This window comes from Diceros bicornis, chromosome 18 (genome assembly GCF_020826845.1).
Source record: "Diceros bicornis minor isolate mBicDic1 chromosome 18, mDicBic1.mat.cur, whole genome shotgun sequence".
Classification (NCBI taxonomy): Eukaryota; Metazoa; Chordata; class Mammalia; order Perissodactyla; family Rhinocerotidae; genus Diceros; species Diceros bicornis.
This window is the reverse complement of record NC_080757.1, coordinates 1,667,061-1,681,544: the sequence shown is the minus strand read 5'-3', so window position 1 is coordinate 1,681,544 and position 14,484 is coordinate 1,667,061. Positions and strand designations below refer to the sequence as shown.

Below are 14,484 nucleotides of genomic sequence, written 5' to 3'. Positions count from 1 at the left end.
TGAGCAGCAGCCAGGGCTTTTCCTGCCCTGCCCGAGATAACCAGCTCCCTCCTGTGATCAGGAAACCAAATGTCACCTTCCCAGAGAAACTTTATTTTTCACAAAGCTGAAGTGCAAAACATAGATGACCATTTTTAATAAGCACAATCAAGTTTTTAACCACAGAATGTCTACAAGAATTATAGCTTTAAAAAATACAACCAGTTTTTATATTTCAAAAATATCTCAACTCAAATAAATAAATTTCTTAAAAAGTACACTTCTCATACTGTTTGTTTGGCATTTACTCTGGTTAAACTCTGGTGCAGCCTTACTTAGGAGCTGCCTGGCTCACAAGTGTCTGTCACACTTTTGTCCTTAGCCACCATGACGACGACAGCGGCTCATGAGTGGCTGAACTCACATTCACACGCACGGACAGAGGAACATGCAGTAATAAAATAGCTTTCCAAAAAATAACAAATACAACTTCCTCACAGACTATGCTTTCCACTATAACCGTAAAGGCGGCATTTATCTCAACCCAACCTGTGTAGCCAGCCAGCTGATGTTGGGCAGTCGGTGGGTGAGGCACCCTGTGGTCCTGCCTGGCAGGCGCCCCTGTGGCATTTACTCCAGCACAGGTGGGACCGCTGCTGCAGTCTCCATGGGACGTGGGGGACACACCAGTCCCACATCTCTGTGTTCAATTTGGGAGCCGTTATGCTGCCAAAACAGTCTTATATTCAGGGCTTGACTCTTCTCCAACTGAAGACAGAGAGACATCTCCAAGACCCCGGTAGCCTCCACTTTGAAGCTCAACAGTCACTCCCAGGAAGCCAGGGTCCCATACCAGCAGCTTAATTCACTGGAAAGTGCTTGTTGCATCCCCTCTCCACTCCTGCTTCCTCCCTCCCATGGCCCAAACCAAACCTTGACAGCTAAGGCCAGATTAGGTCAGTGCTCAAGGGAGAAAAGGCTCAGGAGAACTTGGTGTGCTCAAACCTTATCAGCTGAGATTGGTTTTGCTTCCAGCCAGAAGTAGAAATTTGATGCTTTTTCCTTTTTGCAATCTAATACCCTATCTCTTTCTTAGATTCCAGTTTTATCACTTTCTATCACAGTACTGGGGAAAAGCCAGAAAGCTGGCTGGTTTGCTTGGAAGCACGAACCAAGGCACTTCCTTCTGACTGAGGAGATGGGAGGTAAAATCGGATTGCTGGTTTGGGGGATCAGTGCCTCTGAAGGCTGTTCACCTACCAGTGGACCCCCACCAGCTGAGGAGTGCTACTACCCACGCAAAGATGACATGGCAGCAGCACAAGAAGCTGGCCTGCCATGCAACAACTGGGGAGGCAGAGTGTGCGTCCAGCACTGGCAGAAGTGGTGGTATGTGTGCACGTGCGATTTTCAAGACTGCTCTGGGCCTCCAGAAACATGTCACTTAATTGCAGCAGCCCTGGCACTTGGGGTAGAATCTATTGGCCTTCCTAGGATTTTGAAATGGGATTTGTTATTCATTTGCAGTTGAAGTCTACTATACTTTGAATATAGTACCTGATCTGAAAGAAGTTAAAAGCTAGGTGGGAAATGACAAGTGAGCCATCATGGCCCATTTCCAAATTCTGGTACAATGTGTATAATTCAGCCATTGCAGTAAATTATGGAAAATTCCGTCACAGCTTCTAAAATCCAAAGATTCCACTAATGGAGCAAGGTCCCTAGGGAAACAGGGAGGTGTGAGCAGCTCAGGCTGGAGTGTCCCCAGTGCCACAGGTGCTATAAAAGGCTCCAGCTGAAAAAGGCTTCTCTAAAATGGAGCTTCTGGAAACCACTACTGCATAACTGCTAGCCTGATCAGGTTTTTCTTAACCTGGACTGCTTTCAAAAAAGGGAGGGGGCAGGTAATGGATTGGAAGTTAAGATTGACATGCACCTCAAAGTTTCGGTGCCTGGGCCTTCAAAGTGACGGGACTGAAGAAGTGCAAAGGGGCACTGATGTCCTCTGTTTTCTGGGAAGTGTTTTTAAATGTTTTATTAACACTTACTGACCTATTACTAGAGGAAAGCCTCAAATGAGAATTCTTGAAGAGATTAGTCCCACCATTAAGGTTTACAGATGCATCTAAGGCTTCTAGTAGGTTCCAGTTCTCCCAAGTGGAGGGCACTGGAGGGGCAGCTGCATGGTCTCACCTGTCTCTGCCCAGACTGGCTCAGTCCCAGTTCCACTTCAAGATCCCTTTGAGAAGAAACATACTTGGCATCAAGCAGTCCTTTGAAACTGCCACAGTGAAAAGTTAGATTTCAAACGAAATTTAAATCCTGCAGTTTAACCACTAGTCGGTCCGCGAAGCCAACTTTGTTTCTTAATGAAGAAACAACTCAGTGAGGCGCTCCCCGTTTGCTCTCTCTGTGGCTGGCCCCACAGGACAGTGTCTTCTGTTCACACCCAACTGGTCTCGCCTTGCAGTCCTCAGGGCCTTCCTTGAGGCGGAGCTTCCGAGCAAACACTCTCCAAAGGGGCCTTCTACTTCAGCCATAGTAGTGCGTGGCTTTTGCTTCTGGAAGGCCAAGTAAGACTGACCTTCTGCCTTTATCAGTTTCCCAGCTGAGAACAGTGTTAACTGTAGAGTCCATGTTGGGGTGAAACATAGGAAAGAAATAGCAATGGTGGTGCCAATGATCACTTTCCATTTTGTCATGTGGACCCCACAGACCTTGCTTCTTTTGGAGATAAAATGTCACAAGATCATGTCCCTGGAGCCCTAACTAGACAGCAGTTAGCCACCCAGTTAGAAAACAAAGCAGCATCTAGAACATGAGGGAGAGGAGGTGGTAACAGAGGAGCCCATGAAGAGAAACAGCTTTCCTACGCAGCCTTCCCCACGTGCAAACACACACTTCACATTTTAAAGCTGCCAAGACAGTCCTGGCGACCCCTGTGAACATATGCAACGGGAACAGGTATAAAGAAAACCAATGAGATGTACGCAGCACCATCTGCCACAAGGTTCTCGGGCACAGCCTCAGAAGCAAAATGACACACAACCTCTGACAGGAATAGGGACCGAGCAGAGCTGATGGCCAAGAGCCAACAACTGTATCCTTGTGCAGAAGACCTGGGCAAGGAAGGGACTGCTGGAGTCGTGACACAACCCTCCTTGGTCACCAGGGGTTTCTGCCTCCCCTCTGACCTCAGTGGTGTGCCACAAAGCTGATGGTGCCACGTCTCAACAGCAGGACCCCAACTACACGGAACGTGGCCCACTAGATGTGCACATGCGTGCCCAGGAGCAACCACTTGTGGCTGGTAGGTCTATTTTATCACAATTTTCTGGGAACAAATTAAAAAGCAGTAACACCAAGAGTTCTCCCTTATTAGGGAAAAACACAGCTTAAAATAAAAGGTACAAAATTTTCAAAGTTGCCAGAAACCATCTATATACCAGTGGCAACTGTGCAAGAAGCCTCAGGGAGGTCGAGGTGGGTGAACCAGGGAGTGGCTCCTTCCACAAATGGGGGGACTCACGTGAGAGTGGGGGTGAGCTGCGGTGAGGTGTGTGTACTTGGGGGGCACGTGGGGGTGGGAGTGAGCTGCTGTGAGGTGCGCATACTCCAGGCCTGTGTGGCCTCCCAGAAGCAGATCCACAAAGAGCCACACAAGGAGGCTTTCCTCCTTCCTGGAGGAAATCCCTGCCATGAGTTATCTACCATGAGCTGGGCTACCCACCCAGACCAGCCCGCTGAACAGAACTCCGCTGTCACCGTGCCCACGAGAGCCTGTGAGAGGTAGTGAAGTGGTTGCAAAGGTCTGCTATGGGTGAGAGGACTGGGGTGTGACCTCTGCGGAGTTCCAACATGTCTGCAGACCTTCCCCAAGAGGACAGTACTAACGCACTCTGGCCAGAAAAGCTGGTGGGCCCCAGAGCTGCTGGCTCCTCATCGCTTGCACAGTGGTGACGGCCTCATGACACCTTGGCCCTGCCTCTCTCCTGGGCTCTCCTCCTCACAACTGGGGACTAGTGACCACTCTGGTCACTCCTGCTGACCAGGGGAGTGATTTCCAAGGCCCACCTACAGGCAGAAGTGAGGATGGGAACAGGTGTGTCTTGGGGCCCAAAAGGTTATGCGTTTTCCACGACCCAGCTGGGGCCAAGCTTTCTCCTCTCCACTTCACTCGCTCCCGGGCCTCTCCTGAGATGATGGGCTCTAGGAGGCCAAGTAAAGGGTCCCAGCTGGGGTCTGAATGAGGCAATGGATGGTCCGCCGTCCTGTTTTTCCACCAATCATTCCAGTTAACGGGCTGCTTCCCTCGATTTTGCTGCTCGAGTGTTCAGCGGAGCTGAATGAGGCCATGGTGCTCCTTCCATCAGGCTTTGCCTTCCTGCCCCTCATCCCACCCTATCTGTGGCTGTCTCCTGCTCTGGCTACCAGTCCTCTGGAAGCCAAGAGCCCCCTCCCCACCCCAGGGCCACTCCTCACCAGGGAGCCGAAAGAGCTGTTACTGTCCTTCCAGAAGCCTTCAGAGAGAGCCAGGCTCCCTCCTCTGCCCAAGTCCAACTCACAAGCTGCCTGGAACCAAGGCTGCCACCTTGGTATCCTTCCCACTGATGACACCAGAAGTCTCAACAGCTCAGAGGACTGCTTGGTCATGCCAATCCCTCCCCTCCCCAAACCCTGAGTCACAGGTCTTGGTCACAGTGGCTGGGACTGACCTCAGATTTTGTACAAAAAGCTGGGGACATAGTCAAACCTGAGCGTGGGGTGGCTGGTCCCAGGAGACTCCTGCATATAGTGCAGCTTCAACAGCTCAGCCAGGTACTGGACCACCTTGACGTCTTCATTCACCAGACCCAGGGTCAGCTTCAAGAAGCTTGCCTGGCGGCTGGCAACCATTTCCTCTGTCTCCTTGTCATGGGCAGGCAAATGGAGGTGGTGGCAGAAGGTGTAGAGGAAGGCCTTGGAGCAGAGCTGGGTGAGCATGCTCTGGACATGCAGGTAGTAGGTGCTGCCCCGCTTGATCTGAGTGCGGTGGTCGGCCAGCCGGGGCACAAGGGCACCTCTGTAGAGGGGGCAGCGCAGGGTTTTGTTGTCTAGGTCCAGGATGCTTGTGTAGCGGCTGTAGCGGCTCAGGGCGTGGAGAGTGCCAGCATTAGCAGGGGATGCCACTCTGAAACACACAGGCCAAGGTCAGGAGGAAGGGCAAGGACCAGGAAGATGGAGGCAGAATCTTGGGAGTGGGGCTTCCTGTCTCTAGGCCTGCTCCCACCCGGCCAACACTCACTAGCTCTTTTCTGAAGACAAATCTTTCTTTTTTTATGTGTGTGAGGAAGATCAGCCCTGAGCTAACATCCGTGCTAATCCTCTTTTTGCTGAGGAAGATCGGCTCTGAGCTAACATCTATTGCCAATCCTCCTCCTTTTTTTTTTTTTTGCCCCAAAGCCCCAGCAGATAGTTGTACGTCATAGTTGCACATCCTTCTAGTTGCTGTATGTGGGACGCAGCCTCAGCAAGGCTGGAGAAGCGGTGCGTCCGTGCGCGCCCAGGATCTGAACCTGGGCCGCCAGTATCGCAGTGCGCACACTTAACCGCTAAGCCACGGGGCCGGCCCTGAAGACAAATCTTGATCATGATGATCTTTGAAGCTCCTCACCACCCTCATGACTAAGTCAAGTGCCTTGGCATGGCCCAAAAGGCCCTGCACAACCTGCTTCCTGCTGGCCTCTGATGACTCTTCTATTACTTCCCCAATGACTCCCTTTCGGCCATGCCAAGGTTTTTTTTTTTTTTTTTTGGTGAGGAAGATTGTCCTTGAGCTAACATCTGTTGCCAATCTCCCTCTTTTTGCTTGAGGAAGATTGTCCCTGAGCTAACATCTGTGCCAGTCTTCCTCTATTTTGTATAGGGGACACCGCCACAGCATGGCTTGACAAGTGGCGTGTAGGTCTATGCCCAGGATCTGAACCCGCAAACCCCACGCTGCTGAAGTAGAGTGTGTGAACTTAACCACTATGCCACCAGGCCACCCCCATGCCAAGCTTTTGGTGGACCCTCAAAATCACAGGCCTATTTGCTCTGCCTCAAATAACCTTCCCTACCTTTTGTGCCTGGCTTATGCCAATTTAAACCTTATCCAGCCTTCCTTGATCCCCTCCTCTGCTTTCTTGCTATGTGACCTTGGTCAAGTTCCTTCATCTCTCTGAAGCTCATTTGTAAGTCAGAGACAATAGTTCCTACCTCATGGGGTTATTGCAGAGACAAGATAAGTTGTGCTTAGGATAGCACCTGGCCCTCAGTATCATCAGCCTGGTACTGACCAGTGTGGTGACTGCTGTTTGTCTTCTCATCTTGCCCACTGGACAACAGCTTCTGCAGATCCAGGATTGGACCTGACTTGGCCTCCTGCTCCCGCTGCCTGGTACTGTGCCCAGCACATCAGAGGCAGGTGGGCAGGGTCTGTTTAGTGAGGGAAGGAGGTCGGAGTGGTCAGCCTTAGTAAGCAGCTCCTTAAAACCTTCCTCTAGATCAGTTTTCCCAGAGGAGCTGGGATTACCTGCAGAATCTGGCAAATGGCTGGCTGACCAGAGATTTCAGACTGACATACCTCTAGAATTTAGGGCTTGTGTAAGATCTAAGGTAATACGTAAAAAGGACTCACAGTCACTTGGGACCAAGATCTCATCTTTTTCCTTCCTGGGTGTTATCTTGTAGAGTTAACAGTCATTCACTGAGCATCAACTATATTCCAGTTAGTGACCTGGGGGCTGAGCAGGCAGTGAAGAACGATCCTGGTTTGATTGGGAAGAAAAGACACGCACACAAATACACAAGTGAAGGAGACGTGGTCTCAGTCTCCACGCAAGAGGCCTAGGGCCAGGAAGATCCTGGAGGAGTGGCCCTGGAGCTGGGCCTTGAAAGAAAGGTGGGCTCTGGGAACTGCGGAAAGCATTCTAGACCATGGCAAGAGCAAGGTCACAGAGATGGGAAAGCAAAGAGCCACTTGTTCTGAGAACTGGAAGGAGAGCAGTGGGCTGTGGCCCGTATCCCACGGGCGATGAGGAATGGAGCTTGCAGGCGGCACACTGGCTTCTCAGGGAGGAGGGCCTTTTCCTGCACGCTCCCAGTGTGCTCAGTCCACTCCTGAGGCACCCTTACCTCCCCTAAGGGGGCCAGGCCACGAGCCAAATGCCTCCTGGAGCCTGGCATGCCCAGCCCACCAAGGCTCTGCCACAGCAGCATAGCCAGGCCTTACCTCATCTTCCTGCCCCTCCATCTCAGCCACCCATCCGCCTGGCCTCAGGCCTAGCTTCTCCCAGGGCAGCTCTGACACCGCCCTCACTTACTCCTTTTAGAAGATGCTGCTCCTTCTAACTCTTACTCCATTTCTGTTTCTCTCAAAGCTCCTCATCAGGAGGCCAGATGACATGGGACCCTTCCCTGCACTGCACGGGCGCCTGAGAGCCTCCCACGTCACCTCCCACACCTGTCTTAAATTCATTACGGCTCATCCCAAAGCCAGGAAGGCAACCTCTGTACAGGAGGCCCAGAGAGGGACTGTGGCTTGTCCAAGATCACCCAGCTAGGAAGTGGCTGAGCCAGGACTCAACCCAGGGCCTCTGACCCACACTAGCACTGTTTCCCACCAGAACTGAGCCATTTTTCAAACAGTCCAGGGCTTATTACTGCTGCTTAGTAAGCAATACAATTACCTCTGGGTTTTTGTTTTTTTTTAAAGAGAATTCTCAGTTTATAAAGATTTTATTTGTTTATGTTTTCCCCCCAAAGCCCCAGTAGATAGTTGTATGTCATAGCTGCACATCCTTCTAGTTGCTGTATGTGGGACGTGGCCTCAGCATGCCCACAGAAGCGGTGCGCGCCCGGGATCCGAACCCAGGCTGCCAGCAGCGGAGCGTGCGCACCCAACCGCCAAGCCACAGGGCTGGCCCCAATTACCTCTGGTTTTGATTTAAAATAATAGAAGACCAAGTTGATTTCATACCCACAAGTGGCTGATTTGATTGACAAGCATTTCCAGGCAGAGGACCTACTTTAGTGAAAAAAAAAAACAAGGGCCAATGACACTGGTGGTTCTAGGGTGAGTCCTTAAAAACAGTTCATCATCAGAACTGGTTTTAGCTGGAGTCAAAGCACCTGAGGGGACAGAGACTCTCGTGGGTCATAGCACTGATTCCAGATTAACCCAGCACACGGGACCAACCCCTCTACAGCTGAGCACCCCATGGACAGGACGTTCACAACCACACAAAGGCACCCCTCCTACACGTACTCTTGAACGCTAGTCCTCACAGGGGCCCCAATCTGCCTCCCTGTTTCAGTACTGGTTCTGCCCACTGGGGTTACCCCCATCTGTCCACAGCTCTGAGCACCTCTGAGGGCCAGGCACTGCACTCGGGCTTCATATACATCCCAGGGGTCGACCCTCCCGACAGCTCCGCACAGGGGCGACTATAAGCCCCAATCACAGATGTGTTCGACAAGCTTTGTTGAATGAGCGAATGACAGGAGATGACTGGTCCAAATCCACATAGCGAGTAGTGGCAGCACCAGGACCTGAACTCAAGACGCCCCCCACTTCTCTCTTTAACAGCCACGGACCACGACTCCACAGATTTTCATCTCATAATACTTTCCTATCATGTCTACTGCTCACCTCCCAGGATTTCGTTGGGTGAGCTGTAGCAAATCCAGTCCCCACTTCACTTCTGGCCCCTCAGCTGACACCCCAGTGACACGTCCCCTAGGGAACAAGGCCTCCAACCCCTGCCTACCACACCTCATGCCTGAGCAGGACCCTCTGGAGGCAGATGCTCCCAATTCCCAACATTTGCGCATGCTCAGGAGGTCTGAGAAGGAAAGCTTAATGGGAGAGGTAATCACTTTCCCATTTGGGAGTCTTTGGAAAGATCTCAACTGTCACTTCTGACAGGCCTTTCACATTCCCGGAGAGATGCTTCAAGGCTCTGCAGTCTGGCGGTGAGGCCACACTCAGCTCCTGCTGCCCCACCTTGCCTGCAGTCTGTCTGCACCCCCGCAAGGACATGAGAGGAGCGCACACGCTGATCAGGCACAGATCAGATGCGACGGGCCCTCCGACACCCGCTATCACAAGGTAGGTCTTGTCAGCTCCATCTGCAGACGGCAGCAGCCTCAGAGAGGTTAAGCTGACAGAATGGTGACAGAGCTGGGGCTAGAGTGAGGGCTGATCACGAAGGCCATGCTTGCCTTGCCCTGGGACGCACCCCAACTGACTCACTTTATAATTCTGGCACCGGGCACAGTGGCTGGCACTTAACAGCCCTCCATAAATATTTGGCAAATGATCATTCAGTGATCAAACCCACTTATTTTCTCAGTAGGGAACAAAGCCTCGAGTGGAGGAGGGACTTGCCCCGGTGCCCAGTGTGAATGAACAGTGGTAGGGCCAGCCCGGGACTCAGACCACCTCACACCTCCTCTTCCACTCCAGGATGCCAAATACACTGCCCAACTGCCAGCTACCCTCTCCTTTACCCACCAAGACACCGTTAATTGATCACAGCAGGCTTTCCAATGCACCCCAACCTAGGCCTCAGAATCCTCCTCAACACATCACTCCAGTCAGCTACCCAGTAGAATGGAGCTGGCATAAGAGATGAACCTCTTTGCCATTCTGGCACATTCCAAGGAGGGAAGTGCAGGGAAAGCCTCTGGAAAGGGCAAGACTGTCCAGAGCTTGGTCCCATATAAGCCAGCTGATGTCAATAGACTGATGTATGTTTTAGATTCTCCGCTTTTTGAGGTAAAAAAGTCAAAGATCAGCACTGGGGTGAAGGGAGTGAGCTGGAGAACAGAAGATGTGTGTTTGTAAGGAATACCAACCTATCATTCCAGCAAGAACGGTAGCAAATCATAATCCCTGAAAAGCCCTCCCCTTCCTGGGACACCCTGGTTAAACCAGAGAGCACAGAGATGGCACCAGCAGAGGGCCAGGACCCTGGGAGGAAGGATAGAGCCTGCGAAGGCCCTTGGCGCAGTCATCTAACCCACTGAGCCTCAGAGCCTGCATCTGTAAGCAAGGACTCGATGGCTTCCTATGATGCCCAAGGAACGCACTTGTCCAGGTGTCTCAGGCATGTCACCCAAGTCCCCACGTCATCACTCTTCCCCCACAATGGCAACCCCACCCTCCCCATCACTCAAGCCAAAAACTCCAGACCTTCTCCAGGCACCATCTGCCTCACTGCTCACAGGTCACTAAGTTGCTCCTTTCGTTTTCTTAGAACACAAGCAGCACTCACTGTTAGAACTCTCATCTCCCTGTATGGCAAGGCTCTAGTCACTTGCCTGTCCCCTCTCCTGGACTACGAATTCTTCCAGAGGAGTGGCCTTGCTCAGGGACCTCCAGCTGGTACCCCAGCCCCCGCAAGCATGGCCTGGCGTAGATTCTCAACAAGTGAGACTCGGGATGGTGGCCTCAATGACGTCAGTGACCCATGTAAAGGGAAAGTCGGAAAATTAGAACAAATGGCTGACTACAGTGTGGAAGAAATTCTTTTTGCCCTTTCTTTGCAGCATGGGAAGCAGAGAGTGTCAGCAGGGACTCCAATGATCACCTAGCTCAACACCTGTATTTCACAGGTGAGCAATGTGGGGTGCAGAGAAGGGAATGAGGAAACAGAACACAGTGCATATGCTGAGAGAGAGTCCTCAGAGCCAGACAACTTGTCAAAGAGTATTTGGAAAAACAAAGAATCTACTAAAACATAAGTTGAGTAGCATAGGCAAATGAAATAGAAAGCATTCAAAGAGAGGGAGAAGGAGTCGGCTCCTGCATTTCCTTATTAGGACAGTCTTCCAGGGCAAACAGGACAGTGGAGAGAAAGCCACTGGAGCCCTCTGATGTCCTCTCACCAGTGATGGCTGCCCTCTCCTATTACTACGAAAGCTATTTCTCATATCTCTCCTCAATCATTTATACCTTAGCGTGAATTTGAGAATCAGCAAGGACCTGAGATCTATAAGTTCAGTCGTTCTCAAACTTTGCTGTACACCAGATAAATTCCATATCTTACCCCAGACCAACTCAATCAGAATATCTAGGGGTAGGGCCCAGGAACTCACGACTTTAAAAATTCTCCCAAATAACTGTGACACAGCAGGTGCAGACCAGGGTTGGCAACCACTTAAGAACTGCAACCCCCTCATGTGACAGACAGGGAAACAGAAGGCCAGGGAAGGGGAATGATTTGCCAAAAGTAACACAGTGAGTTGGTGTTGGCCCCAGTCTGGAAGCCAGGGCTCCTATCTAAGGTCCACCACACCAACTTGTTAACCTCACCCAGAAGGATATGCATTTGAACGCTCACCTGTAATTGGACAGGGCCCTTCCCCACCACCTGTAACCAATTACCTCTGCAGGCCAATAAGCTTCCACTTCTGAAAATCCATAATGTGCAAAGGAGAGGAGACCCAAGGCCTCACGGGTTTCACAGAGCCACTGTAGTTGGGGACAAAGATGGACAACGCTGTCACAAGCTTCCTGACTTTGGCCTCGTCCTCCCCCAGGACCACGAGCGTCCTCCCACTAAGCAGGGAGTAGATGGCTGGGTGGGCAAAGGGGTACTGACGGATGAATTTTAAAGCATTCTGGCCAGCTCTCTTTTTATGCCTCTCAGAAGAGGGACTGGCAGGATGAGCAGAGGAGGGAGTCCTGTCCAAGCTGGTAGAGGCTACACTGCTCACGTAGCTGGTAGTGTCTGAGTAGTTGTCTAGGCTGGTCTTACTAACATCCCGGCTAGCCAGCAGGCAGCTTGGGTCGAGCTCATAAGCAGGGAAGCCTTCGGAACTGATGTCTCGGGAAGAAGGGCTGGCGTTTTCTGCTGCAAAGTCCACATGGAACCCCTGGTCCTTCTGCCTGTAGCGCTGCGGGGGGCTGCTCACTACTCCGTCCTCGTCAGAGAGTGTGTGGACTGGAGTGGAGAGTGGCCCTCGCAGACTGTCACTCTCCTTCCCAATGCAGCAGGAGTCTGTCTGTGACAGGGTGTTTTCCAAGCTGCCCTCCTCTGCCTCACCCGGCTCTGGCAGGCTGAGGCTTGCCTGGAAGCAGATGGCTCCCTCACCTTCACCTGCATATGATTCTTCTTCATTAATGGCACTTGGGTAACTGGCCTTAAAGTCGTCAGGGATGAGGGCCTCAGAGGGGCAGGTGCTGAGGACTTCAATACTGTCCTCACTGATGGTCCTGTGGCTGACGGCTTTGCTCCGGACCACCTGCGGGCTTAATGGCACCGTGAGGCTGGCCTGGCTGTCAGACTTAGACAGCACAGAGGTGGACTTCTCTGTGCCTAAAACCTCAATGCTTTCACCACTGCTGATACTCCCTTTCATATCCATATCCAGGTAGTCCAAGCTTTCCTGGGGGTCAAAACTGCTCGGTTCTGTCACCTCCACTTCCTTGTACTCCTCATCTCCAACTTCCTGCTCCATCTTGATCAGCACAGACTCCACACTGGACTTGTAAGAGCCAATGCTGACTAACACTTGAGGAATCTGACATTCTTCTAGAGACCTGGAAGGCGGCCTGTCTTGACTGGCCTTAGAGGGTGCGCTCTCTTGTTTCTCTACCACCCTGTCATTGACCTCCACAAAATCTTCAAAGAGGAAGTTTGTTATATGCTGTTGCTTTAGTAGTGCTCTGTCAATCTGGCTGGTCAGGAGGTAGCACAGGTCTCCTCTGAACATGTGCTCAATGTGGCTGAGTTGAGCCAGGGTCTGGGTGAAATACTCAGTGTCACAGAGCTCTTCCAAGGTCTTCAACTTCTTGTCGAAACATTTGGTGGACTTTGCTTTGATGAGTTTTGGGGTGTAGGCAGGTCTGCAGGTGTAAAGGTCTGTGTCAGCAGACTCGTCAGGGTTAGAGGTAGTGGCTGCCTGGTCCCGTTGATCCTGAATATGCTCCATCTCCCCAGAACACAAGTTAGACCCCTTCAACTTCCGATGAGGGTATGAGCGGATCTGCTTCAGCAGGTCTTGATGTTCAATGATGGACTTCTCTACACTGGCCAGTTCATTGGCTTTCTCAATTGCCTGAGATGAGTAAAAGCCTTTGTCATTGGCTTTCTTCTGGATCTCTGTTTCGGTGTGCAGCACTGTCCTGGTGTAATCCAAGTCTTTCAGTTTTTTTTCAAGTTCCCCAGCAAATGCCTTCCTGTTGCCTGTCTTCAAGCACTCAGAAGCTTTAGAAAATTCAGCTGAAAGCTCCTGGAACTGCTGCATGATTTTGTGCTGATCTGCCGAGATATAAGCCATGCAAAACGGCCTCACGAAGCCACGGGCCTCCAGGTCATACAGGGTAAGGTGGTGCACATATGCAAAGGCTCCTTCCTTGGAGTCTCCCAGCACCACCTTGGAGTCCTCCACGAAGTTCAGTTTGGGGTAGGCAGACCCAGGGGGATGGCCCACAAAGGAGGCCTGGTAATCCACAGACATGATCCGCAAGGAGAAGTAATTGAGATCAAAAGTACCGAAAACTTTGGTGTCATTGGGGATGGTCAGCAAGGGTTGGGGTCCCACCTGCTCGGAGAACTCGGAAATAAGGATGAAGTCTCGAGAGAACTTGGCCCCAGACAGTTTGGACCATGGGTTAGCTCCTTGGCTGGCAAAGGGGAAGAGAGGCACCGAGTACTCCTCGGGCAGGGCCGGCTCATTGTAAGGCTCCTCCTCGTACTCGTCTTCTTTGGTGAAGGCGACCACGTCAGGGGCGCTGATCATATTTCCAAATATATGGAGAGAACATTGAGAGGAAGTGGGAAAGAATATGGGGGTAATCCACGCGGGGAAGCCAGGCCTCTGGAGGAGGAAGCAAAGTCGTTGCGGTCTTCTTTGCGCCCCCGGGGCTACTAGGCTGCCTCTCACACACCCAGGACTCGAACTCCCTCAGCCCCCTCAGAAGTGTAGCTCCTCCAGGGCCCTCGGAGGCCTCATGAACTCCGCAGGTCTGGAAGACCGGGAAGCCAGTTGTCTTCCTCCTCCTCCGCGGAACGCGGGCAGCGCAGGGCACCTGCAGCGAGGTCACCAGCACTCCCTCGAACCCACCGCGACAGAAACAGCCCCAGCCCTGAACGAGTGCCTAACGAGGGGCTACGGGCAGCCGCAGGGACCAGCCACGCGTTGCCGTCCCCACGGCCCGACCGCAGAAACCGTCGCGACTCCTTGGACGCCACAACCCAAAGCCAGCTACCGCGGCGCCGCCATCTTGGTATCACATGACTCGGAACGTCGGCGTCGCGTGACCCGGAAGCGTCCGCGTAGAGTTCCGAGTAGGAGAGGAAAACATCCTGAGTAAGAGAGGCTTGGGCGGGACCGTCGAGCTGCCTCTCCCAAGGACGAAGCGATTAGCCAACCCCTGTCTGAAAGGAAAGGAAGTGAGACGGAAGAGCGGAAACGTGCAGGGGCGAGGGTTACCGGAGCGCGGAGCAGTCTGGGAGTTGTAGTTCGCGGTCCTGT

General features: G+C 52.1%; 2 protein-coding genes across 5 annotated transcripts in view; one reads left to right on the top strand and one right to left on the bottom strand.

Moving 5' to 3' along the window:
• Positions 1 to 257, top strand: part of SHMT1 (serine hydroxymethyltransferase 1) — a 27,360-nt gene extending 27,103 nt beyond the window's left edge. For all 4 annotated transcript variants that reach the window (XM_058559558.1, XM_058559557.1, XM_058559555.1 and 1 more), the window contains one exon: positions 37 to 257. The gene's annotated coding sequence lies outside the window, so the exon portion shown is untranslated. The remainder of the gene's footprint in view (positions 1 to 36) is intronic.
• Positions 108 to 14,484, bottom strand: SMCR8 (SMCR8-C9orf72 complex subunit). The gene is made up of 2 exons (XM_058559554.1): positions 11,390 to 14,484; positions 108 to 5,149 (listed from the first exon to the last, which is right to left on the bottom strand). Exons 1-2 carry the CDS (start codon positions 13,747 to 13,749, stop codon positions 4,696 to 4,698), a joined length of 2,814 nt encoding a protein of 937 aa, XP_058415537.1. The 5' UTR covers positions 13,750 to 14,484; the 3' UTR covers positions 108 to 4,695.